The 26,819-nt window shown below is 43.2% G+C and overlaps 1 protein-coding gene across 5 annotated transcripts in view; it reads right to left on the reverse strand.

Annotated features, from left to right (window-relative positions):
- LOC124714372 (cytochrome P450 306a1) overlaps window positions 1-26,819 on the reverse strand; it is a 925,226-nt gene that overhangs the window by 517,673 nt on the left and 380,734 nt on the right. For all 5 annotated transcript variants that reach the window (XM_047243019.1, XM_047243018.1, XM_047243015.1 and 2 more), the window contains 2 exons: window positions 19,423-19,569; window positions 12,542-12,716 (listed from right to left, as the gene is read on the reverse strand). In XM_047243019.1, coding sequence (XP_047098975.1) covers window positions 12,542-12,716; window positions 19,423-19,569 — 322 coding nt within the window. The remainder of the gene's footprint in view (window positions 1-12,541; window positions 12,717-19,422; window positions 19,570-26,819) is intronic.

Consider the following 26,819-nt stretch of genomic DNA (forward strand, 5'->3'; position numbering starts at 1 on the left):
GCAGCAAATAAAGTAGGCCGTGGGAAATAGAAATGTCTAAACATGACGTTGACAGAAAGTCCAAAATTGCAACGCGATTTTGCACTTGGAAAACAGGGGAATGAAAATGAGAAAGAACAAAGAAAACTTTGCTCAAAGGAGAAGCAACTGCCAAGGACTCATCTGGCAAGCCAGAACTAAGCAAATAAGAGAAGGCTAGAAAGTGGAAGGAATATGTAGAGAGGAGAGGGGGAGGGGTTGTACAAACTAACATAAGCACAATGTTAGATTCCTGTGAAATGTCTGAACACGCAAGGCAATACTGATCCTACCACTTACTTAAGTAGACACACTGAAGAACTGCGAAACTGTGTTTATAGCATTTGCATGTTTAGAGAAAGATTTTGACAATCTTAATTAAAACATTCTTTGAAGCTCTAAAACATAGGGCCACAAGATTATCTACAACTTGTACAGAAACCAAACTGCATTTCTAAGACTTTAATGACTTGCAAAGGAAGCAGTAATTGAGAAGGCAGAAGTAGAGAGGATATAAAATGAAGACTGTGAATAGCAACAAAAGCGTTCTGAAAAAGAAACTTTGTTCACATCGAATATAAATTCTAATGATTGGGTACAATTTTACAAAGGTATTTGTGTGGAGTGCAGCCTTGTATGTAAGTGAAACGTGGGCTACGAACAGTTCTGTCAAGAAGACAATGGACGCTTTCAAAACGTGGTGATCAATAAGAATGCTGAAGATTAGATATGAGGAGCGTGTAACTAAAGAAGAGGAACGGAATTAGAGCAAGAAGAGGAAGAGGAACTTACGGCACAACTTTGACTACAAGAGGGGTAAGTTGACAGGACATATTATGAGGCGTCAAAGAGTGAGGACAAATGGGTTGGGTGATAGTATTCTGATAATAATCATCTGTTGAAATGCTATTCTGCTATTTTATCGATTAATGTAAGCAGTGAATTTACTATTCCATGCACTTCTCCACGAAACATTTAAACCAGAACTGAAATCAGCTGAACACCAAATCATTCAACCACTGTCTGACAACTACTGCATTCTCTTTCAACTTTCTATAAGAATCACTGGCTAGCCACACACACATAAAGATATAAGGAGGACAGAAATAAACAAACATTAGTTTTCAGCATATAATTCTTTAGATTGGCAACATGCACATAAACAAACCAAACAGGAAGGGACATGAGGTGAACACACTGTAGTTATGACTTCAAATCAGTGTTTTCGGTAAAATGTCTACAGCTAGTGACAGAAGAAAAAAGAGCGAACATGAAAATGTGCTTATGTTCCATAATCTAAGTTTTAGTTCAACCTCCAGCATGTGACCAGGTGAGGGGAAACGCAGATGTCCGCCAAAAACTTGATTCACTGTAAGTAATCAGTTTTTGTTGTTGTGGTCTTCAGTCCTGAGACTGGTTTGATGCAGCTCTCCATGCTACTCTATCCTGTGCAAGCTTCTTCATCTCCCAGTACCTACTGCAGCCTACATCCTTCTGAATCTGCTTAGTGTATTTATCTCTTGGTCTCCCTCTACGAGTTTTACCCTCCACGCTGCCCTCCAATACTAAATTGGTGATCCCTCGATGTCTCAGAACATGTCCTACCAACCGATCCCTTCTTCTAGTCAAGTTGTCCCACAAACTTCTCTTCTCCCCAATTCTATTCAATATCTCCTCATTAGTTATGTGATCTACCCATCTAATCTTCAGCATTCTTCTGTAACACCACATTTCGAAAGCTTCTATTCTCTTCTTGTCTGAACTATTTATCGTCCACGTTTCACTTCCATACATGGCTACACTCCATACAAATACTTTCAGAAACGACTTCCTGACATTTAAATCTATACTCGATGTTAACAAATTTTTCTTCTTCAGAAACGCTTTCCTTGCCATTGCCAGTCTACTTTTATATCCTCTCTACTTCGACCATCGTCAGTTATTTTGCTCCCCAAATAGCAGAACTCCTTTACTACCTTAAGTGTCTCATTTCCTAATCTAATTCCATCAGCATCACCCGACTTACTTCGACTACACTCCATTATCCTCGATTTGCTTTTGTTGATGTTCATCTTATATCCTCCTTTCAAGACACTGTCCATTCCGTTCAGAGTAATCAGTTATTCACGTAAAAAAAGATGTGAACTGTTTTATAATCAGCAAGTATCACATATCAAAACGAAACTGAATCATTCTAGATTCCACCGAAGATGCCTTAAAGTAAAAGGCGAAACGCGTCTTGAACCAATAAAGTACACTGGATAAAGAAAAAAACGTTTGTTACTTCCAAAGGAAATAATCAATAGCTGTAGATAATTAGCAAATTACGTCTTATGACATACCAGCAAATTAGTCTCGGTTTAACTTCTCATTACACATGCTATTAAATGCTGTTTAAAAAAATTCATCTATCCCTTCCGAAAAAACTGTAGTTTCTTTCATATCTTGGTAGGTAAACAGATTTTGGATATTTATCCAGCGACGAAATACATGAGTTTTTACAAGTTATCGTTTGCAAAAAAACACGTTTCGATTTCTTGAACCGTTTACGAAATTTGCAGTTGATGCAATCACATGGTTTACCACGAGCAGGACGAAAGTATCGGTCGCGTCGCGAGCGACCCGCACGCGGTCACCGCACAGCCCGTCCGCCGACATATCATTCAATATCTCGAGAACGGTGATAGCTATCGTTCTGCTCTCAGCTTTAAAAACAATTTCGATATGTTGACTAAATTTCATACGCAATAATGTATTACCTAAAATGAACTGTACGCAAAGTCCACGCAATGCGTTTTTACCTCTGCACACTCATTCAAATTTCGTGTAAAGGTTTACGTAAATGCGATACAGCAAGTAACCACGACGAATAACGAAAAGAAATTCGGTCCTTTATCGAGAGAAGATATCAGGCTGTAACATGCCCAAGAATCAAATTTTTCTACCGAATAGTTTCCTTGGAATCGGATGATAAGTATTTCATAGCTGCCGCCGCGTCCGCGCCAGCGGTTCGGCGAAAGTTCGTGTGGCCCGGGAGTCCGTACCTGACGTCATGCTCAGCGCGTTCTGTGATTGGCGGCGCGCACCTGGAGCGCGGCACGCGGCAGCGGAAGCGGTTCGACATGGGCAAACCGCGACGCAGAGCCCGCCGCGCCCTGCCGCTGACGCCATTTCCATGGCAACCACGCCGCTGACGCGCCGTTTTGACGCGCGGCAGCCCTAGTGGGAACCGGCCTTAAGAGTTTGCTACCTGTTCTGCGGTGCAGTTCTGAGCAGTGCAGCCTGGGGTTTTATGCGAAAATCGTTTTCGTGCCCCTATCTTTCGTTACTTATAAACGAAACTTTATAAGTTTTGAGATAACATCAATGAATTGGTTGTCAAATTTCACAGTAATTAAGTAAGGTAACGGATACACCTCACACATCGCTGGAAACTGTGCACAGTGCCAAGCAGTTATCTCTGCACTTGTACCAAAAGAAGCCATTGTCGCAGCAAAGAACGTACACTAATTTCAAACGAAATTATGCCGTATTTCAAAAAGGCAGAAGAAAAATAACTGATTTGTCAGATAAGTAATCCGAATGAAAGAGCTGTAGTACTGACCGTTCGAAAAAAAAAAAAAATAGCTTCACTAATGGACTTCATTGTCTACCTAGCTGGGTTATATTTCACTGTTAGCACTCACGACAGTGTTTCCAGAACGGCGTGAAGTACTCTGCTCAGAACGAACACTTGTACTAGTTTCGCATTCACGTCGTGCACATTTTTCTGGTGACAAAGGGCATAACCCTGGCGTCCAAATTACGAACCCGCCAGTTCAATTGAAGCGTATACAGTCTGTTTAAGTGACTAATCACATCATATGGGGATCCGCGGGTTGACAGCGTAATAAAACGGCATTTTTGCACTTACGCAGTATAAGTGATTATTACTCTGATGAACATAGCCTACCACGGCTAAAAGTTATAACGTGATTACGTTCAGTTCATGTGTACAAATATACGGAATAGTTAATACTTGACTTTTCTGTTTTCCAATTGTCAGAATAAAGTTGTTTACAAATCTGATATATTAGAATTAACGCATATCGCCTTCGTAATTTTGACGGTTTCTGTGTGTGACATTCTAAACGTGATCTTCAAAAGCTGTATGTTCTAGGATAGGTTATTGAGATGGGATTGCGGGAAGTGGGACGCCAAACGATTGCATTTAGCACCATAATCTATCATTAATACCTACACATTCATTTTTATTAAAATATCGATATTAAAAAGAAATATTAGGTTTATACCGCTAACTTCACCCGCGCCCCCCTTGCAACATCATCACGCCCCCCCCCCCCCCAGGGGGGCGCGCCCCCCAGTTTGGGAACCTCTGCTCTAAGCACTATGGGGCTTAACATCTGTGGCCATCAGTACCCGAGACTTAGAACTACTTAATTAGGCCTAAACCTAACTAACCTAAGGACATCACACACAGCCATGCCCGAGGCAGGATTCGAACCTGGGACCGTAGCAGCAGCGCGGTTCCGGACTGAAGTGCCTAGAACTGCTCGACCACAACGGCCGGCTTAATTTCATTAACAGCATGAGCCATGCAGTTACCACAGTGCATGCATAAGACAAAACCACCAGGAGTTCGCCCTCGATTTTGCAAATGACTTAACACCTGATTTAATAACATGAAATTTCCAAAAATAAGCTCTCGTTCCATCATAATACCGTGCTAAAGCCTGAAGGGGGAACCAATGAATGTACAGTCAGAATACCTTACTCTAATATACATACGTCACCCAACACAAATATTTACTACACAAATATTAACAAAATGGGCATGCAGTATAACTTGCAACAACACCCAGTAGTCATGGTTCAAATGGCTCTGAGCACTATGGGACTTAACATCTATGGTCATCAGTCCCCTAGAACTTAGAACTACGTAAACCTAACTAACCTAAGGACATCACACAACACCCAGTCATCACGAGGCAGAGAAAATCCCTGACCCCGCCGGGAATCGAACCCGGGAACCCGGGCGTGGGAAGCGAGAACGCTACCGCACGACCACGAGCTGCGTACCCCAGCAGTCATCAAGGCAGCAAAATAACATCCCATTACGACCAATAACTTAAACAAACAAAAACATCACGGACAACATACCCAACCTACAGTAATACAATAACCAAACCTACATTAGTTACCAAGGCATACAGAAAAATAGCTTGAATAAGCATATTACCAAAAAACATTTCCTCGTATAACTTACTGCTTTACAATATTCAGGCCACACACAGCCTCACCATGTTTCATCAAAATACAATAAACTGATACAAGGCACTGCTGCTCAAACTACAGGCCAATAGCGATCGCGCCGAATTTTGTCAGTTCAAAGCCTTGGCAATACATTACAGGCTCAAAAGTCAGCGCAACAAAATGGCGGGGGTCACTCTTGCACAGGGCCTTCCAGTCGTGGTAACGAAAATCTGTCTTTCGCAAACACGTCCTGGATCCCAGCTGCCGTGTCCTCTGGACATGTGTAGGCAAATACAGTCTGCTACTCCAGCCACGCGATGTATCGCGTTAACAGGGGGCCACACCCTGTGTTGACGATAAGCAGTTCCTTCCCTTGCCGCCACCATGATACCCGCTCACATTCCAGGCGGCAATGTGGAGCTTCCCCAAGGACGCATTCCCTCTCCCCAGTGGATTCCAACTTCTCTTTCTCCATTGCAGCTCCTGTCACCGACCAGACGCGACGCTAGCTGCATGCGCCACGTGTTGCTAGCGACCCAATGCGTCTCCCGCGCCGCCCGTGGGGCAAAGCGGTTCTAGGCGCTTCAATCTGGAACCGCGCGACCACTACGATCGCAGGTTCGAATCCTGCCTCGGGCATTGATGTGTGTGATGTCCTTAGGTTAGTTAGGTTTAAGTAGTTCTACGTTCTAGGGAACTGATGACGTCAGACGTTAAGTCCCATAGTGCTCATAGTCATTTGAATTTTGCGGGTCCCGCCACAGAATAAAGTTGCAAGGCGGGAAACATAAATGTGCCGCAAGACGCGGCACATCTTTTATAAACTGTAAGCCTACAAGTGACAGTATAGCACGAGATGGATCAACACAATTTCACATGCGACTGAGGAATTTTAGTTCGCAAATCAGATGTACTTGCATCACACAGCCTGTTTTTGAAATTAGGTGCTGCAAAGGAATGACGAAGATTACACTGGTAAATCGGATAACTAGTGAAGACGTAAAGAATAGAAATACGTCAGAAATTACGCATTACTTGACTATAATGAAGACTAGATCGACAGAACACATTCCTGAGGCATCAAGGAATAATGAATTTAGTAATGAAGGTAAGTCTTAGGCGGCAAAATCTGTACAGAGAGAACAAATCAGGACCACAGTAAGCTGCTTCAAGTGAATATAGATTAGAGATGTTACGCAAATGAAGATCGATCGAGAGGACGTAGTAGCGAGGAGTGCGAATCGAACGAGTCCGCCAATCCTCAAATCTTACGTGGCGTGGCGTGAAATCCCACTCGCAGCTGTGAACAGAAACGATGCAATGTGCGGCGCGACAGACAAATTACGGGATGTTTCATTCCATAGATTTACTCTAAGCGTTTCTTGGCGGAGCCGAATTAATCCTCTGCCCCGCTACACTTGCGCTGATGGGACGCCATGTTCGCTCTGACTCACGAGACAGGGTTTAATTTTCCAGTACTCCAATGTTAATATGAAAAGCCCTGTAGCAGTTCAGCTGCCTTCAGGAAGACTCCCAACTCTGGCCAGTGCACTGGAATATGTACACTATTTCCATCTGACTCCTTATAACTTCTGCCGAAAACTCCCTCGCAGCTGAAGAGGAAAACAGTTCAACATAGACAGGTAAAAGACACGCCGCGCGGAGTGACCGAGCGGTTTGAGGTGGCCTGTTACGGATTGCGCGGCCCCTCCCGCTGAAGGTTCGAGTCCTCCCTCCGGCATGGGCGTGTGTGTTGTTCTTAGCATAAGTTAGTTTAAGTAGTGTGTAAGTCTAGGGATCGATGACCTCAGCAGTTTGGTCCCTAAGGTATTTACACACATATTTGTAAAAGATACGCGAAAAAACAATTCTCAGATCTCCACAGACACAATGGAATCTATTTGCCTAACTTAAATCCTGCCAGTTCCGTTTCACACAGTGATCACTACCTCCAACTAACGGTTCCACGCTCTTATACAGGGCGTCCCAGGAGTAATGGTCAGTATTCAGGGATACGACAGGAACGGTCATTCGAACCAAAAAGTTTAGTAAACACGAGCTCTAAAATGCATACCTTAAGCGTTAAGAGCACTTCTTCATCTTCGGTACAGTGAAACAGATCTCTTCTGGAGCAAGCCCTTTGCTTTTTGGGAGGATGTGCTACGCAAATGGAAATAAGCGTTTGGCATTGCAGGGCAGGTCCGGCCCCCTTGGTGCAGGTCTTATTACATTCGACGCCACATTGGGCGACCTTCCCACCGGATGGGGATGAAATGATGATTAAGACAACACAACAACCAGTCCCTGAGCGGAGAAAATCCCCAACCCAGCCGAGAATAGAACCCGGGCCCGTAGGGCGGCAATACGCCACGCTGACCACTCAGCTATCAGGGCGGACGGTTCTATGCAGAAAAAGCAGAAAAAAAAATTCAGTAAACATGAGCTCTGGAGTGCTTAACTTAAGAGCTATGAGCACTTGCTCAGTAGAAGAGAAGTGCTGCATATTAGCAAAGGTTGAAGCGGTACTGCTGTTTCGATTCAGTTGTTATTATCATTAAATGGTAATTTGGTATCGTTAGCTGGGATATCAATAACCATTCTCCTTTTTATTGACGTACTACGCTGTTGGCTCTTTTGTGTTTAATTTAAATCTAACGCTCCTTTATTCTCCCCTCTGCTTCCACTCTAGTGCCTTGAGTGTAAAAAAGTGAGAGATAATGGCAGCAGAGTGGAGTTTGTACCAACTTAACCTTGTAAGTAAGTTCAGAAGAGGGAAGCTAGCACCAAAGATAAACCAAGTTAGCAGATGGGTATTAGGATGGTCTCTCTCGAGGAGGACCAACCCCCTCTACTCGGTCTGACCAGAGAACAGTTGCCTCTCTAGTTTCGTAATACGAGGCAGTCTTGGGCTGGCTGGCGAACGGTGCGGACGTAGTAGCTTTATGAGGCTCCCCACATTACAGTAAAAAGAAGGTACTGGAATGTGTTGTTTAGTCGTGTAGAACGCTAGCAAGTTTCTTTCAGAGTCAGTTTAGTCAGAGTAACCTTAAATAATATCTTAATTATCATTATTTTAGTGGGTTGGATGGCAAAAGAAGGAGACTTAGTAGCGCATTAATGTGTAGTGTGGACCATAAGTTCACACACTTATCACGATTGCAGGACGTTTTCTCAATGTTTCGTTTTGTGTAATCTCATTCTGTCGCTGGAACGGAATACTTTTGGTTCATTACCTTAACAATTCCAGGCTTTTCTTTGTATGTAGTTCTTGTCCAAATGTTGGCGTCATTTGTCGCGATTTTGCCTAACGGTGCGCATGCTTCAACCTAGCGTGCGTTTGATTGTGTTCTAAAGTTAACTGAGTGAATATGACTGTAACCATACCATTTTTGTGAGGGGAATTTTATCGAATTTTTGGTGTTTCTTTTGTGACTTGTGTTCGATCATATGTTCTCGCTATTTGTCTATCCTAATGTGACTCAGATTACGTTGATAAGTAACTTCGTTCCAGTAGAAGCTTATTCAGTTCAATATTCGTCAGGCCATAGCCGTTTTGGGTGGAAATTTTATTTAATTTGTGCTGGTTTCTTTGTGAATTTACCCAACCACGTGGGCACGCCAGTGCTACCTGTTAGATTAAAAATGTGTAATTTATGTTCCCATGTGTGATATTTCGCACACTGCAAAGTTAAATAATAGAGTATGAGTACAGCCAGCCTTTTGCGTGACATTATTATTTATTTTTTTCTATGTTTCTTCTTGCGAATAGTGTTCGACCACATGGTCATGCTACCACTGGTCGATAGTTTAACTCTCACTAGACTGCACTTTGTCACAACCTGCTTGCATTACAAGCGTACGGAGAGAGATATTAATGCACCGGTAGGACCTCCCAAACCCCAACCTCCACCCCCTTCCCCCCGCCGCCCCTTGTCTTCGTATGCCATTATCAGATTCGGGTCCATGTGAAGGGATTTCATCGTGTACCTTCATGTCGCTACTGAATTTACCGGAAGAATATTATTCGGTTTAACGTAAACTGACGAAAAAAATTTAACCAGTTGCATGTAGTTCCACTAGTGGTTTCATGAAAAGAAATGAACAGCCAAAGAATTAGATAATACGTGTTTACCAGCTATAAAAATGGTTCAAATGGCTCTGAGCACTATGGGACTTAACATCTGAGGTCATCAGTCCCCTAGAACTTAGAACTACTTAAACCTAACTAACCTAAGGACATCACACATATCCATGCCCGAGGCAGGATTCGAACCTGCGATCGTAGCGGTCGTTCGGTTCCAGACTGAAGCGCCTAGAACCAGCTATATATAGCAGAATACAGATCGTACTTTACATAATTTGCTCGTAACATTACACAGTTTTTGGAACGCGTCCAATATTGCACTAACCGCATAGGCGTGGATATGATGTGGCATGCTTTTTGTTTTCATGAGTGCAGTGCACGTATTTTATCCCCTCTCCCATCGATAACTCATATGTGACTATAGCCACATTTCTTTAGAGAACAAATTTTAAAGGTGTTGAAAGTATTACCATTCTGTGGGCTTCGATATAGAGGCAAATTGTCACTTTAGTGTTTTTCCTGCTTTAGAATAAAATAAATGTGATCTTAGCAAAAGTAAACTTTTTTTTTTGTTGCTTCTTCCTTTCAGCTAAACTCAAAGAAAATAATTTAACCCCATGCTCATCATTGTTGCCATTATTAATAGAAGTGTTATGCTGATTATGTAATCAAAGTAAGAATTCTAAGAAAAGCAATCTTTGGCAGTTTTAGAAAGTGTTAAGAGGTCCCATCTCGTACGTATTGTCTCATGGTGATTCGCCATTCTAGCGTTGTCAGTGGCGTTCCTAATTATTTTCTATAATAATTTTGTGAATAGGTTACATTCTCACCCGTAAATAAAATGGCGCGCCTACTCATTGAAATAAATTCGAGATCTTAACCATGGTACATAACGTGCAGTAATACAAGGAGTACAACTGACAGTTGGCAAACATTCACTATCTTTAAACAGACGAACAAGGTGATAAACTTACAAGTTGTAAAAGTGCTCATATATGCAACACATGTTTACTGGACATTTAACGAGAGAGGTGCCGCTGTAGTTAGCACACTGGACTCGCATTTGGGAGGACGACAGTTCAAATCCGCTTCCGGCCACCCAGATTTAGGCTTTCCGTTGTTTCCGTAAATCTTACCAGGCAAATGCCGGGATGGTTCCTTTGAAAGTCTACCGCCAATTTCCTTCCCCACCCTCGAAACAACCCGAGTTTGTGCTCCGTCTCTAATGACCTTGACGTGGACGGGACATTAAACCTCAATCTTCCCTTGTCAACGACATGCCTACTGCACATTTTCTCTTGGTTTGGTCCATACTTCCACCTCTCACAATATGGAAAGCAAATACAGTGAAGATCCAAAGAAACTGGTACACCTGCCTAATATCGTGCAGGGGCCCCACGAACTCACAGAATTGCCGCAACACGACGTGCCACGGATTCGACTAATGTCTGAAGTATTGCTGGAGGGAATTGACACCATGAATCCTGCAGGCTGTCTAGAAATCCGTAAGAGTACGACGGGGTGGAGACCTCCTCTGAACAGTACATTGCAAGGCATCCCAGACGAGTGTTCCTGGAGCCACTCTGTGGCAATTCTGAACGTGTGGCGTATCACATTGTCCTGCAGGAATTGCTCAAGTCCGTCAGAATGTACAATAGACATGAGTGGATGCAGGTTATCAGACAGGATGCTTATGTACGTGTCACCTGTCAGAGTCGTATCTAGACATATTAGGTGTCCCATACCACTCCAATTGCAAACACCCCACACCACAACACAGCCTCCACCAGCTTGAACAGTTCCCTGCTTACATACAAGGTCCATGGATTCATGAGGTGGTCTCCATACTCTTACAGGTCCATCCGCTCGATACTTGAAACGAGACTCGTCCGACCAGGCAACATACATCCAGTCATCAACAGTCCAATGTCGGTATTGATGGGCCTAGGTGAGGCGTAAAACTTTGTGTCGTATGGTCATCAAAACAAATAGCCTTCGCCTGCAAAAGTCCATATCGGTGATGTTCTTTGAATGGTTCGCACGCTGACGCTTGTTGACGACCCAGCTCTGAAATCTGCAGCAGTTTGAGGAACGCTTGCACTGCTGTCACGTTGACGGTTCTTTTCAGTCGTCGTTGGTCCCGTTATTGCAGGATCTTCTTCCGGATCAGCGACGTCGGAGATCTGATGTTTTACTGGATTCCTGATATTCACGGTACACTCGTGAAATGGTCGTACGGGAAAATCAGCGCTTCATCGCTACCTCATGCGCCGACTACACCATGTTCAAACTCACTGAAATCTTGATTTCCTGCCATTGTAGCAGCAGTAACCGATTTAACAACTGCGCCAAACAGCTGTTGTCTTATATAGGCATTGCCGACCGGAGCGCTGTACTCTGCCTGTTTACATATCTCTGTATTCGAACACACATGCCTATACCAGTTTCTTTGGCGCTTCATTGTAAATGTGTTTCACAGTATCGACGATGAAGAAGTGCTCGTGTGTACTTCACAGCGCATGTTTATTAGACTTTTTTTAGTTAGAATGATCGTTCCTGTCATCTCTGAAAACAAACCATTCCTCCTAGAACTCTCTTAAATGAGATATCTCTCCCTATCGAGAATTTGCACATTCACTGAAAGGCAACAATCGCCTGGAAAAATGGAATAGGACTAAACAGAATTCTACCCCACAAACCGGAAAGGACTTCTGGTTTTTGTAATTCTTCACTATTTAAATAGGAACTTTGCTGAGCGCGAAGGATCGCTTCAACTCCTAACTTCGCTCCTCGAAATTCCCGTAACATCTAGCCGTTCTAACCAGTGAAAACCAAGATCGGGCGCTTCCATTGGGCATTTCTTGATGCCGCTAATAGCTCTCTGTAAAGTGCTGTTTGCTGTCAGGATTTCCAAAAGCTTCTTTCCAATAATTGCAAGTCAGACCCAATAGACCTTCTTCCCAATCCATTTTCGAGCATTAGGAAAAGATCAAGCCATCATCTCCTGGTTAGAGAGATCTTTTTTCCACTGGCCACGGAAATAGGCTCCGGCGTATGAACAGCACGCAGACGAGACCAGGAAATGATATGTTGTGCAATGACTACCAATGTACACTCTAAGGTTGAAAAGGAAGGAGAGCCGAGAAAAGAAAAGAAGGAAGTACTGTGAGCAGCAGCTCCTCTTACCTGTCTGGAAAGGTATGAAGTTGTCGCGGCGCACTACGTGGCCGTCGTCGTCCAGGAAGCGGGAAGGGTTGAATCGCTCTGGCTCGGGCCACGCCTTGGGGTCCATGTGGATGGCCCACAACAACGGCAGCACCATGGTGCCCTTCGGCACGTGGAAGCCGCCCAGCGTCATATCCTGCGGGCACACTCCGCACTCAGCGCGCTCCTCGGTTCCCCCTCCACATTTATGTCTTTAATACAAGGCTGAGTCAAATGAAAAAATTAAATATTTTTTAAAAATATTATTTATTGTGCAGAAGTACAAAGCTGTATCACTTTTCAACATAATCCCCCCCACCCTCAATGCAAGTCCTCCAGCGCTTACAAAGTGCATATATTCTTTTAGAAAAAAATTCTTTTGGTAGTCCTCGCGCCCACTCAAGTATCGCGTGGCGTACCTCTTCATCAGAACGGAACTTCTTTCCTCCCATTGCGTCTTTGAATGGTCCAAACATATGGAAATCCCTTGACAATGAAACATGGCGCCATTCCTTGCTCGCTCTCTTCGTTTCCGATTGGTGGAAGTGAATCCAGGTTTCATCCCCAGTAACGATTCTTGCAAGGAAGCCATCACCTTCTCGTTCAAAGCGCCGAAGAAGTTATTCACAAGCATCAACAAGTCGTTCTTTCTTTTCAGGAGTCAGCTACCGTGGCACCCATCTTGCAGACACTTTGTGACACTGGAGCACATCATGCACAATGAGGTGTGCTGACCCATGACTAATCTGTAAACATGCTGCAGTGTCATTCAGTGTCACTCGGCTGTTTTCCTTCACTACGGCTTCAACTGCTGTAATGTTCTGTGGAGTCACAACTCGTTGTGCCTGACCTGTACGAGGAGAATATTACACTGAAGACACACCATTTGCGAACTTCCTACTCCATTCGTAGACTTTCTGCTGTGACAAACATGCATCACCATACTGAAACTCCATTCGTCGATAAATTTCTATAGGTTTCACACTTTCACTACGCAAAAACCGAATAAGAACGCTGTTCTTCCCTGGTGCAAGTCGCAAATGGGTCCGCCATCTTTATACCGATACTGCGACGATATGTGTGCATCTGCACTATGCTGCCACCTACTGGCCATTCTCCACGCCGTTTGTAGCACGCTTACCAACTTACAGGATAACGGAGCGAAATTTCGATTTTTTATTACAAATTTAAGGTTTTGATTTGACTCACCCTCGTACTTTGTTGAGTAAGATCTGGATACGATATGGGTCTGGCTACCCGTTCATTTCCTAAGGAAGTATTCAGAGATAAATGCCAAACTACTGCGATTTCACGTTGAGAGTTCATTCTGACACACGCGGAAATTATTCCGAGCAATTAAGTACCTAATTTACATGTTGGGACTACACCTATGGAACGTTCTCTACTGAGCTACATTTATCGACGTTTGTGAATGTTTCAATGGAAACCGCCCGAGTTCGGCGTCTACCATCTCCTTAGTAATCAACTATTTCGCACATCTATGGAATGTCGTGTGCTGGACATCACCTATCGATACTCAGCGCCATCTTTTTGGAAATTGTCCTGCTTCTGAACCTTTGAAACAGTGTGCACCATTTCCATAGAAACCGACAACATCGTAACTATTTTCCCAGCACGCCCCTAGAGGACAAACTATACACAACGAACGTGATGTTTATTTGTTTCGTTTTTGAAGTTCTTAGCATATTTATTTGACAATAGCCGGAGTAACGACCTGTTTCTTCTTTATTGTACAATTATTTTGACGTTCTGCTTACTAATAAGTACATCTTCTTGAATAGAATTCTTTTTGTGCCTGATTCGCTAATGCTGACATCATGCTGTCAGCAGTAGGCGAAGACTCCAGTATTTAAGAAATACCTGAGCTGCTCTCTTCAGCAGTTGACTACGGTCATTCAGAGGTTCTTACCCTGTGTACAGCTATTGTCCATCAATATGGGTATGTCTATGTTTTGTAATTTTATAGCTAATTTTAAGTTCATTTTTTGTGTCTCTCTAATGTGTATCCTTTAACATACTGCAGTTTTGAAGGTCTGAAGATGATCATGTGGTGATCGAAACCGGTCACATTGTAATAAATGTCTGTTTAGATTGTTTTATAATTAACTACGAATTCAGTATCCGATTCGGGGATAATGGTCACCTACAAAAATTGCAACCCGTAAGATCCAGCTGTTGTTTGTGTGATAAAACTGGTGCGAAGGAAGACCGGCCGCTATGGACCACAGAAGTTGCTGTCAATAAGAAATGACTGACTCCGAATCTGAAGGCAGAATGCACCGTACATTTTTGTGTTGAATATTGGCGCAATATTAGAGTCCTCCTACAACTCTACTGTCACGAAGGGTATGCCGGATAAGAAAACAAATACGCTTATATTTTGAAAATACAGTGATATGTTCATTGGCAGCAAGTTGTTCATAACTGTGCATTACAGTTGGAAATGTGTTGTCAACATCACATCGGGTTAACGCATGCCGAGAGGCTATGTAGGATACCAGAGGCGATTCCAGCTGTACGGGGGAAGGTGGAGGACACAACAGAAATTATTCTTACAATACAGAGAGCCGTGTTCTAACAGGCCAGTACCAAGATGGAAAATGGAATTGTCTTGTAATAAATTTATGGCTGTGGCGACCTACTCGAGAAAAAATTATTAAAAGGGAGTCCAGACGCTAAAAGAAATTGTCATCTATTATTCATTCTGTTGTCTCTGAATGTTCCTCTAATTTCGTTGTAGGTAACTAGCTCCTGAGTTTAGTCGAGCAAAAAAAAAAGGTGAATATTGCTAAAATTTGTGTAAGACCATGAATTCCGACAACGGGATGATTCCACACCTTGACCCGCAGAGTCTCTTTTAATAGTACTGGCGTTTATATAGAAAATCGATTTTGATAATATTGGTGCTTAATCATTTATTTGTATCATTGTTGGCCAATGGGGAATATATTTAAATCACATATGACAACTGTTTATGTCGAGGAATTTATAGAAACTCTAGTGTGTTATTTTTTTACTGTAGTGTTAATATTACTCAATATAATTATAGATAACAAAACAAGTGCAAGAGCGTTTTATCTTTATTAAACGGATTAGAAAAAGTTTGTACGACCTGCGTATCAACGAACGTGTGTGGGCTTAAATGCAAGTGCAGCGAGGAATGAAAGAATAATCCTAATAAAGCTAAAGAAATTAACGACACTGCGAAATAAAAACAAACCTCTAAACAAAATAAAGAGAATCTCTTCAAAACTGCAAATCTGTGAATTCAAAACTTGCTCTGGATATCATTTCTAGCATGTGGATCTAACTCGCATGTTGTCCGGAAAGGGCTCCTCAAGCTTGTCTCGGTCTTCGCTGTAGCGCCCTCTGAGGTCATCCAGTGTGCGAGGAAAGTTCCTGCGACAATGCACAGCAAGTCTCAGCTAATCTCAGTTAACCGCAATATGTTATCACTAGTTTCCCCGTCTTAATCTTACTGCAATTAAAGACAATTTTGCATCAGACGTGTTTGGTATTTATTTATAAAACATCTTTTGTAGTCATTCTGGAAATGTGGATACATATGTTTGTATGTTAGTACAGTTTGGTTGCTAAAGATTAAAAAACAGTATTTCTTTATAAAGTTGGCACGTATTTTATTTACCATGTTTCTGCTTTTTATTCACATATTCTGCGAGCCAGTGAACAAGAGGCAGAAACACTGTAAATAAATTACATGCCAATTTTATAAAGAAACACCCGTTTTTAATCTTTAACAACCAAACTGTACTAACACACAAACGTAAGTATCCATATTTCCAGAACGACTGCTTTGTAAATAAAAGCGAAACGCATCTGGTGTATCAAGGCCGGGATTCGAACCCTGATCTTCCGCTCTCTAGGCAGATGCGCTGATCAGTACTTCAACTCGGCACAGTGGCTTTGCACAATGTTACGGAATACCCTAGCACGCATACTCCTCAATATAAATTTCCATTCACGCCTATGGCCACTTGGTATTCCGTCTAAACTCGAACAAGATTGCAGAGGCTTTCCAGCTGTATTGAAATAGCGTCTCAGCATCGAACGATTGAAACTATACCGTACCAGGGACGTTTACAAGTCGCAAACATTTATGATTATATGTAGCCGGAAGTGACGAATGAAATGGGAATTTGGATTTAGAAGGGAGGCGTGCTAGGGTATTTCGCGCAAGTGTGCAAAACCATTGTGCAGGGCTGGCGTAGTGGTTAGTGCATCTGCCTAGTGAGCACGAGATCAGGGTTTGAATCCCAGCCTTGGTACATTCTCCAGAGCTCTCACCAATTGAAAACGTCTGGTCAATGGTGGCCGAGCAACTGGCTTGTCACAATACGCCAGTCACTACTCTTGATGACCTATGGTATCGTGTTGAAGTTGTATGGGCAGCTGTACCTGTACATGCCATCCAAGCACTGTTTGACTCAATGGCCAAGCGCATCAAGGCCGTTATTACGGCCAGAGGTGGTTCTCAGGATCTATGCTCCCAAATTGCGTGAAAATGTAATCACATGTCAGTTCTAGTATAATATATTTGTCCAATGAATACTCGTTTATCATCTGCATTTCTTCTTAGTGTAGCAATTTTAATGACCAGTAGTGTACTATCAAATGGTTCAGTGTGTTCTGGTGAAATATCACTATAAAAACTCACCGTAAGTCTACCAAAGTGCCCTCATTTCCAGGTGCAATAATATTGGGGACGACTCATAACTGCCTGGTGTAAACTTTTAATGACCCTTCAAACGTGTTGATAGAACAGTGTACATAAGCCACGTTGTGGCATTCAGTATTGGAGACCCAGCACACCATATTGAAGTGCAAAAATGAGACACTTTCAGCTCTGTTTCAGAGGTGGCTGGATGTAGCGTTTACCTGTGATCAAAAGGACACTGAAAAGAAGCCTTCCAATTAAAAGAAAAATGAGTCATGAAGGTGGTGCAAAACTTTTCAACTAGCTTTGTAAAGTAAAATATTTTGTGGTTTACTTATTCTATGGCTGTAGACAACTGTGTATGTTGAAATGACATGTTTAATGTCGCAATATTAGCACAAAAATACACGCTTTTACGCAGTTTTCACTGTGACAACAAAAAACAGTTGTCATTATAACGCATCTCGTCAGCATCAAAAAGTGAAATATTCCTGAACACAACCATATTAAATATTAACTCTCAGAAGGTTAAATTATCCTAAACACGACAATATTAAAGTTTAAGTAGAAGTTTCCCTATAACATTGTTCCTACATTTACGTTATGATGTTGGTCAGTAGTACGAAAATCGTCCAGTTCCAGTTCAAAGTTCGGTACTATTTTTAGGATGACAGTCAAGTCTACGGTGGATGGTTAGTGATGTGACAAATTGAGCAAAAGATTACCAAAGGTCGCACGAGTTTACAGTGTACGCAAGCTGGTGAACCAACAAGTTCACGCCTCTGCACCTGGTATTCACCTTAAGCTGCAATGAGCTGTCGTCTGCTAGGCCACTCTCTTCCGCTGAAATTCCTATAAGACTAATTACACCTTTCCTGAATTTTCCAGCAGAAACTTTCCCTGTGTTTCTCGTTATGCGAGAGAACATGTCCTCATCCCTAGATTTAGAAAGTGGCGATATACCCGCGCATGGCTGGAGCAGCGTGGATATTATAATTCCCTCTCAGTTCTCGCGAGCACAATTAGTTAATTGGCTTGTTCGTTTCTCCACAGTTGGAGCTAAACGATGCTACAGCTAATTTGTAGTTGCATGTCAGCCACTGTGAACGCAGTGTTCCTCAAATTTCTTCTATGCATTGTACAGAGCGTTATGCGCTCCATTTTGCACTTGACACCAGTTCAGAGAAGAAACCACCAAAATTTCCGTCTTGTCTTACTCATAGCCGAACTGTCTCCTCACCTGGGTTCAATGGTTCTTCACGGCTTTTTTCGACAAATAGGAGCGTTCCTCTTATTTTGTGCAAACTCTCTCTACCAATCGCAAGGTCCCTACCATTAAATTGCGTCAAAACTTTGGCTCTTTTCTCCTTCCTAGCGCATTTCCGCCAATCGGACGTTTTGTGCCTGTTCCAGGCGCCTACATGCGTACATTGACTCTCTCACTTGTATAGCACTCGCTCTCCCCATCTGAGTCACCTGGTCGGTTGTTGACCTTCCACTTGGGACTCCCCTTTAAGTGGTTTCCGTGGTACCCCCTGCAGTGCGGCCTTGCCTCTGCTCGCCCTTCTGAAATTCCGAACTAAAACGTCTCTCACTGCTTGATGCACCTTCTGCTCGTAGATATGGATTATATAGGAGCGGTGTATTAGTTAGCATCGACTGAGTGCCATCCATGTTTTGCATTACATACTGATAGTCAAATTTGCTCATAACCGCCGAATTAAGTTAGGTGTCATATTCACCTTCCCATTGCGAGGTATAAATCTCTCACGTAAGGTGCGAATCTGACCTTCACTTATTCTGCCACCTTACAGCTTGTCTGAATAAATCGTCATTCATATGCAACTATTTTGCACCTGTATGATGATTATTTACTTACGCTATTGTAGCACTTTGACAATTTTTATAATGTTCACCAAGAAAGACGATTGAAAATAAATTTATCGATAAACGTTGGGGTTACACATTGGAACGTTTTGAAAATGAGCAACAAGAAAGGATAATTAAATAGCAAAATGTACACAAACACTATAAACTTTCTCTGGAAACAAAACATGATAATTTTTGCGGTAAAGAAGTCTGTCATCATACTGTAACAACTTGTTCAGAGTGGTATGGTGCAAAGGAAAGCGCGGCGGCCGCTGCCTTGTCGCAGCACTGTGAGTACCTGGAGGACGCCGTGGGGGATGCCGACGGGCACGACGGTGCGGATGCGCTGCGTCTCCAGGATGGCCGCCTCGAGCCGCGGCAGCGACCCGCAGTCCTCCAGGCAGGGCCGCCGGCCCAGCGCGCGCAGCTCCTCCCACACCAGCTCCTGCGGACACGGCACGAGGGCAAGGCGGAGAGATCAGAGCTTTGCTTCCTGGCTACTTGCCGGTCGCTTCAGGGGGAGTGGGACTGGAGAAGGACACCGACCTTGACATTGTTTCTATTCAAACATACACTACTGGCCATTAAAATCGCTACACCAAGAAGAAATGCAGATGATAAACGGGTATTCATTGGACAAATATATTATACTAGAACTGACATGTGATTACATTTTCACGCAATTTGGGGGCATAGATCCTGAGAAATCAGTACCCAGAACAACCACCTGTGGCCGTAATAACGGCCTTGATACGCCTGGGCATTGAGTCAAACAGAGCTTGGATGGCGTGTACAACAGGATACCACAGTTCATCAAGAGTAGTGAGTGGGGTATTGTGACGAGCCAGTTGCTCGGCCACCATTGACCAGACGTTTTCAATTGGAGAGAGATCTGGAGAATGTGCTGGCCAGGGCAGCAGTCGAACATTTTCTGTATCCAGAAAGGCCCGTACAGGACCTGCAACAGGCGCTCGTGCATCACCCTGCTGAAATGTAGGGTTTCGCAGGGATCGAATGAAGGGTAGAGCCACGCGTCGTAACACATCTGAAATGTAACGTCCACTGTTCAAAGTGCTGTCAATGCGAACGAAAGGTGACCGATACGTGTAACCAATGGCACCCCATACCATCACGCCGGGCGATACGCCAGTATGGTGATGACGAAACACGCTTCCAATGTGCGTTCACCGCGATGTCGCCAAACACGGATGCGAACATCATGATGCTCTAAACAGAACCTGGATTCATCCGAAAAAATGACGTTTTGTCATTCGTGCACCCAGGTTCGTCACTGAGTACACCATCGCGGGCCCTCCTGTCTGTGATGCAGCGTCAAGGGTAACCGCAGCCATGGTCTCCGAGCTGATAGTCCATGCTGCTGCAAACGTCGTCGAACTGTTCGTGCAGATGGTTGCTGTCTTGCAAACGTCCCCATCCATCTGTTGTCTCACCGATCGAGACATGGCTGCACAATCCGTTACAGCCATGCGGATAAGATGCCTGTCATCTCGACTGCTAGTGATACGAGGCCGTTGGGATCCAGCACGGCGTTCCGTGTTAGCCTCCTGAACCCATCGATTCCATATTCTGCTAACAGTCATTGGATCTCGACCAACGCGAGCAGCAATGTCGCGATACGATAAACCGCAATCGCGATAGGCTACAATCTGACCTTTTTCAAAGTCGGAAACGTGATGGTACGCTTTTCTCCTCTTTACACGAGGCATCACAACGTTTCACCAGGCAACGCCGGTCAACTGCTGTTTGTGTATGAGAAATCGATTGGAAACTTTCCTCATGTCAGCACGTTGTAGGTGTCGAAACCGGCGCCAACCCTGTGTGAGTGCTCTGAAAAGCTAATCATTTGCTTATCACAGTATCTTGTTCCTGTCGGTTAAATTTCGCGTCTGTAGCACCTCATCTTGGTGGTTTAGCAATTTTAATGGCCAGTAGTGTAGAAGGGTTCCACCGCATTCCATTGCGGAAAGTTGGGAGAGTTTTGACCTGCGTTACTGCACTGATGCGAGCAGGTTACAACACGTCCAGCCACGCTGCTGCTCCCGGGCGTGGGACATTGTCAGTGCAGCGTGATTGGAGGCCCAGGCCGCCGCAGTGCTGACCTGGAATCACACACAGTGAGAATAACAATACGTTTCTTTAACAGAACTCAAACATCAGCCGAAGGCGTCGCTACAATGACGTGTGACGTCTTCATGCAGCCGAGCCCACGGTGGCGTGCTAGATGTGCACTTATGTCAGCTGTTGGAGTTTCTCGCATCAGCAGCCTTACAAACGAAGCAGCGCCAGTTTCTCATAGACAGCTTAAGACGCGGAAGCATCGACCACCAACACTCGGTGACAACAGGTCAGGAATGAAGCATCCTCAGTCTCGGTCGGTGGACCGAGGACCCCTGGGAGTTATCTGCTGGCTGACCTCAGGCGATTCCAAGACACAACCGAGCCCGAGGGTGTGTCATTCATAACCTGCTGTCTCCTGGTGTTGGTGGTCGGCGCTTCCACGATTTCAGCTGTTTGCGAGCCGCTGGCGCTGCTCCGGTTATAAGGCTGCTGACGCAAGCAACTTCGACAGCTGACATTCTTACACATCCAGCACGCCACTGTTGTTACGCCGATGCGGTCTCGACTGCGTGAAGACATCACACACCACTGTAGTGGCGCCTTCGGCTGCTCTATGAACCTTGTAAAGAAACGTGTAGTTATTGTCACTGTCTGTGTGATTCCTCGAGTACCGAAGAGATGATTAATCATTCCTGCTGCCTTGTCTTCCATCCTGCATCAACCATGTGGCCTGTAACGACGTCAACAACATTCGGAACCATCCTGACCCAGTTACAACTTCTTTCCTGTCTGTCTGTTGACACGCAGAAATCCAGTAGTGGTGATTATAAACGTACAAATTAGGGAAAGAGAGTAGTAGTGCCTTTTCTGCATACAGAGGCACACCACAAATGCAATTATCTAAGCGTTGCAGATCACAAAGTAGTGAGTGTGGTGTTTTGCCACCATACTTTCGGTAGCAGATGTTACGTTGTTGAGCACACGGAACGGAGGTAACATTTCAAGATACCGTCGACGAGAAGCGTATTACAGACTGAACATATGACACGCCATCTCGTAGGGGATTTGTAAACATAATTTCAATTTACTGTCGTTCTGGGCGTAAGAAGTCAACTTAATATTCGTAGCTTCGACAGGAACAGCTCGAAAAGCCGAGCGATAGATATGGAGGAGTTTTCCCTCAACAAAGACCAGACCGTCAGGAGCTAGTTACATAGCATAGAAGCAGCGCGTCACGAGTAAACGCCACGTTGCGGGGCCTTGTGACAACTGACACCAAGGAGTATGGGAATCTCGAACCCCATATTAAGGTATCGAATTCGTCTATGACAAGTATCGTCAGAAAATGCAGTATGGAAAGACCTCTATTGCGATTACAGAAACGTGCACTATTGTTTTTAGTGGTGTTATATGTATTACTTTCAAGTGGATATACTTCAGTACCATTATTGATATGGTTAACGTGAATCAATTCAAAGTTATTGATGATCTCTGAGGAGGGTGCTCAATGATTTTCTAACAACTGAAAAATTGTTGCTTTAATTTCGATGAACGACGCTATGGATGTATGTATGTTTGTCCCAAAGCTACAAACAGCAAATGAAAAAAAAAAAGATGAAGTTCGCAATCACCGGTTAAAGGCGTATCAAACAGCAGTCGCTAGTTGTATATTATACGGAATAGTATGGTACTTTTTACATGAACTAGCTAAGAAGGAGCATTATAAAACACGAGAAGTACATTTGTTGAGTGCAGCCGGAAAGCAAATGCGAAAACTAATTTCTTCAGCAACGTACGAATAATATTTGAACCATTCTAAAAATAATTCAACTGGTATTGTCGTTTGTTTACTCTTTTATGAGACCCGAGTGAACGGCTTTTCACTAGAAACGAAACAGCAATAAACGCAGCGGTTGTCTTCCAAAAGCGAAGGAGTAAGCAGATTTCATCCGCCGGAAATATTATGGCTTGATTTCCTCGGACACAAAACAAGTCATCTTGTGGATTTTAAAACAGTAACTAGAGAATGCTGGGGAAATATTCCATACCAAATGGATAAAAGAGTATACGAGAGAGGTTTGCACCGCAAAATTTAAAAATAATCGTCTGTAGTCAGTAAAATGTATTTGTCCACAAATTTACTTTGGCAACAGGTAAACTGGCTGATTTGCTATACCAATCGTTGACACATCCACTCTATTCCCAAGATTACCTAGTATTTCATGTACATTTACTGTCACAGAAATTTCTGGGTTGAAAAGTTTCGTAATCATGTATTTTACACACCTTCCAGAATCACTTCTGAAATTGAATTTATTTGCGGACCGCTGTACATAGTCCCTGCTGCAACAGGAAACTACGTCGAAAAATATGAGCAAAGTCTTTGCCTGCCAGCCCGAAAACATTCCGCTTTGGCGATTTTGGCGATGCACGACGAAGCAGATAGGAGTTGTTGTTGTGATCTTCAATCCTGAGACTGGTTTGATGCAGCTCTCCATGCTACTCTATCCTGTGCAAGCTTCTTCATCTCCCAGTACTTACTGCAACCTACATCCTTCTGAATCTGTTTAGTGTATTCATCTCTTGGCCTCCCTCTACGATTTTTACCCTCCATGCTGCCCTCCAATGCTAAATTTCTAATCCCTTGATGCCTCAGAACATGTGCTACCAACCGGACCCTTCTTCTTGTCAAGTTGTGATACAAACTCCTCTTCTCCCCAATTCTATTCAATACCTCCTCATTAGTTATGTGATCTACCCATCTAATCTTCAGCATTCTTCTGTAGTAACACATTTCGAAAGCTTCTATTCTCTTCTTGTCCAAACTATTTATTGTCCATTTTTCACTTCCATACATGGCTACACTCCATACAGATACTTTCAGAAACGACTTCCTGACACTTTAATCTACACTCGATGTTAACAAATTTCCGTTCATCAGAAACACTTTCCTTGCCATTGCCAGTCTTCATTTTATATCCCCTCTACTTCGACCATCATCAGTTATTTTGCTCCCCAAATAGCAAAACTCCTTTACTACTTTAAGTGTCTCATTTCCTAATCTAATTCCCTCAGCATCACCCGACTTAATTCGACTACATTCCATTATCCTCGTTTTTCTTTTGTTGATGTTCATCTTATATCCTCCTTTCAAGACACTGTCCATTCCCATCAACTGCTCTTCCAAGTCCTTTGCTGTCTCTGACAGAATTACAATGTTATCGGCGAACCTCAAAGTTTTTATATCTTCTCCATGGATTTTAATACCTACTCCGAATTTTTCTTTTGTTTCCTTTACTCCTTGCTCAATATGCAGATTGAATAACATCGAGGAGAGGCTACAACCCTCTCTCACTCCCTTCCCAACCACTGCTTCCCATTCACGCCCCTGGACTCTTATAACTGCCATCTGGTTTCTGTATAAATTGTAAATAGCCTTCCGCTCCCTGCATTTTACCCCTGCCACCTTTAAAATTTGAAAGAGAGTATTCCAGTCAACATTATCAAAAGCTTTCTCTAAGTCTACAAATGCTAGAAATCTAGGTTTGCCTTTCCTTAATCTATCTTCTAATACAAGTCGTAGGTTCAGTATTGTCTCACGTGTTCCAATATTTCTACGGAATCCAAATTGATCTTCCCCGAGGTCGGCTTCCACCTGTTTTTCCATTCGTCTGTACAGAATTCGCGTTAGTATTTTGCAGCTGTGGCTTATTAAACTGACAGTTCGTTAATTTTCACATCTGTCAACACCTGCTTTCTTTGGGATTGGAATTATTATATTCTTCTTGAAGTCTGTGGGTATTTCGCCTGTCTCATACATCTTGCTCACCTGATAATAGAGTTTTGTCAGGACTGGCTCTCCCAAGGCTGTCAGTAGTTCTAATGGAATGTTGTCTACTCCCGGGGCCTTGTTTCGACTCAGGTCTTTCAGTGCTCTGTCAAACTCTTCACGCAGTATCATATCTCCCATTTCATCTTCATTTACATCCTCTTCCATTTCCATAATATTGTCTCAAGTACAGCGCCCTTGTATAGACCCTCTATATATTCCTTCCACCTTTCTGCTTTCCCTTCTTTGCTTAGAACTGGGTTTCCATGTGAGTTCTTGATATTCATACAAATGGCTCTCTTTTCTCCGAAGATCTCTTTAATTTTCCTGTAGGCAGTATCTATCTTACCCCTAGTGAGATAAGCCTCTACATCCTTACATTTGTCCTCTAGCCATCCCTTCCTAGCCATTTTGCACTTCCTGTCGATGTCATTTATGAGACGTTTGTATTCCTTTGTGCCTGCTTCATTTACTGCATTTTTATATTTTCTCCTTTCATCAATTAAATTCAATATTTCTTCTGTTACCCAAGGATTTCTACTATCCCTCGTATTTTACCTACTTGATCCTCTTCTGCCTTCACTTCTTCATCCCTCAGAGCTACCCATTCTTCTTCTACTGTATTTCTTTCCCCCATTCCTGTCATTTGTTCCCTCATACTCTCCCTGAAACTCTGTACAACCTCTGGTTTAGTCAGTTTATCCAGGTCCATTTCCTTAAGTTCCCACCTTTTTGCAGTTTCTTCAGTTTTAATCTACAGTTCATGACCAATAGACTGCGGTCAGAGTCCACATCTGCCCCTGGAAATGTCTTACAATTTAAAACCTGGTTCCTAAATCTCTGTCTTACCATTATATAATCTATCTGATACCTTCTAGGATCTCCAGGAATCTTCCATGTATACAACCTCCTTTTATGATTCTTGATCCAAGTGTTAGCTATGATTAAGTTATGCTCTGTATAAAATTCTACCAGACGGCTTCCTCTTTCATTTCTTACTCCCAATCCATATTCACCTACGATGTTTCCCTCTTTCCCTTTTCCTACTGTCGAATTCCAGTCACCCATGACTATTAAATTTTCGTCTCCCTTCACTATCTGAATAATTTCTTTATCTCATCATACATTTCATCAATTTCTTCATCATATGCAAAGCTAATTGGCATATAAACTTGTACTACTGTAGAAGGCGTGGGCTTCGTGTCTATCTTGGCCACAATAATGCATTCACTATGCTGTTTGTAGTAGCTTACCCGCACTCCTATTTTTTTATTCATTATAAAACCTACTCCTCTATTACCCCTATTTCATTTTGTATTTTTAACCCTGTATTGACCTGACCATAAGTCTTGTTCTTGCTGCCACCGAACTTCACTAATTCCCACTATATCTATCTTTAACCTATCCGTTTCCCTTTTTAAATTTTCTAACCTACCTGCCCGATTAAGGGATCTGACATTCCATGCTCCGATCCGTAGAACGCCAGTTTTCTTTCTCCTGATAACGACGTCCTCTTGAGTAGTCCCCGCCCGGAGATCCGAATGGGGGACTATTTTACCTCCGGAATATTTTACCCAAGAGGACGCCATCATCGTTTAACCATACAGTAAAGCTGCATGCCCTCGGGAACAACTCCGGCTGTAGTTTCCCCTTGCTTTCAGCCGTTCGCAGTACCAGCACAGCAAGGCCGTTTTGGTTAGTGTTACAAGGCCAGATCAGTCAATCATCCAGACTGTTGCCCTTGCAACTACTGAAAAGGCTGCTGCCCCTCTTCAGGAACCACACGT

The sequence above is a fragment of the Schistocerca piceifrons genome, chromosome 1, assembly GCF_021461385.2.
Source record: "Schistocerca piceifrons isolate TAMUIC-IGC-003096 chromosome 1, iqSchPice1.1, whole genome shotgun sequence".
NCBI classification, from domain to species: domain Eukaryota; kingdom Metazoa; phylum Arthropoda; class Insecta; order Orthoptera; family Acrididae; genus Schistocerca; species Schistocerca piceifrons.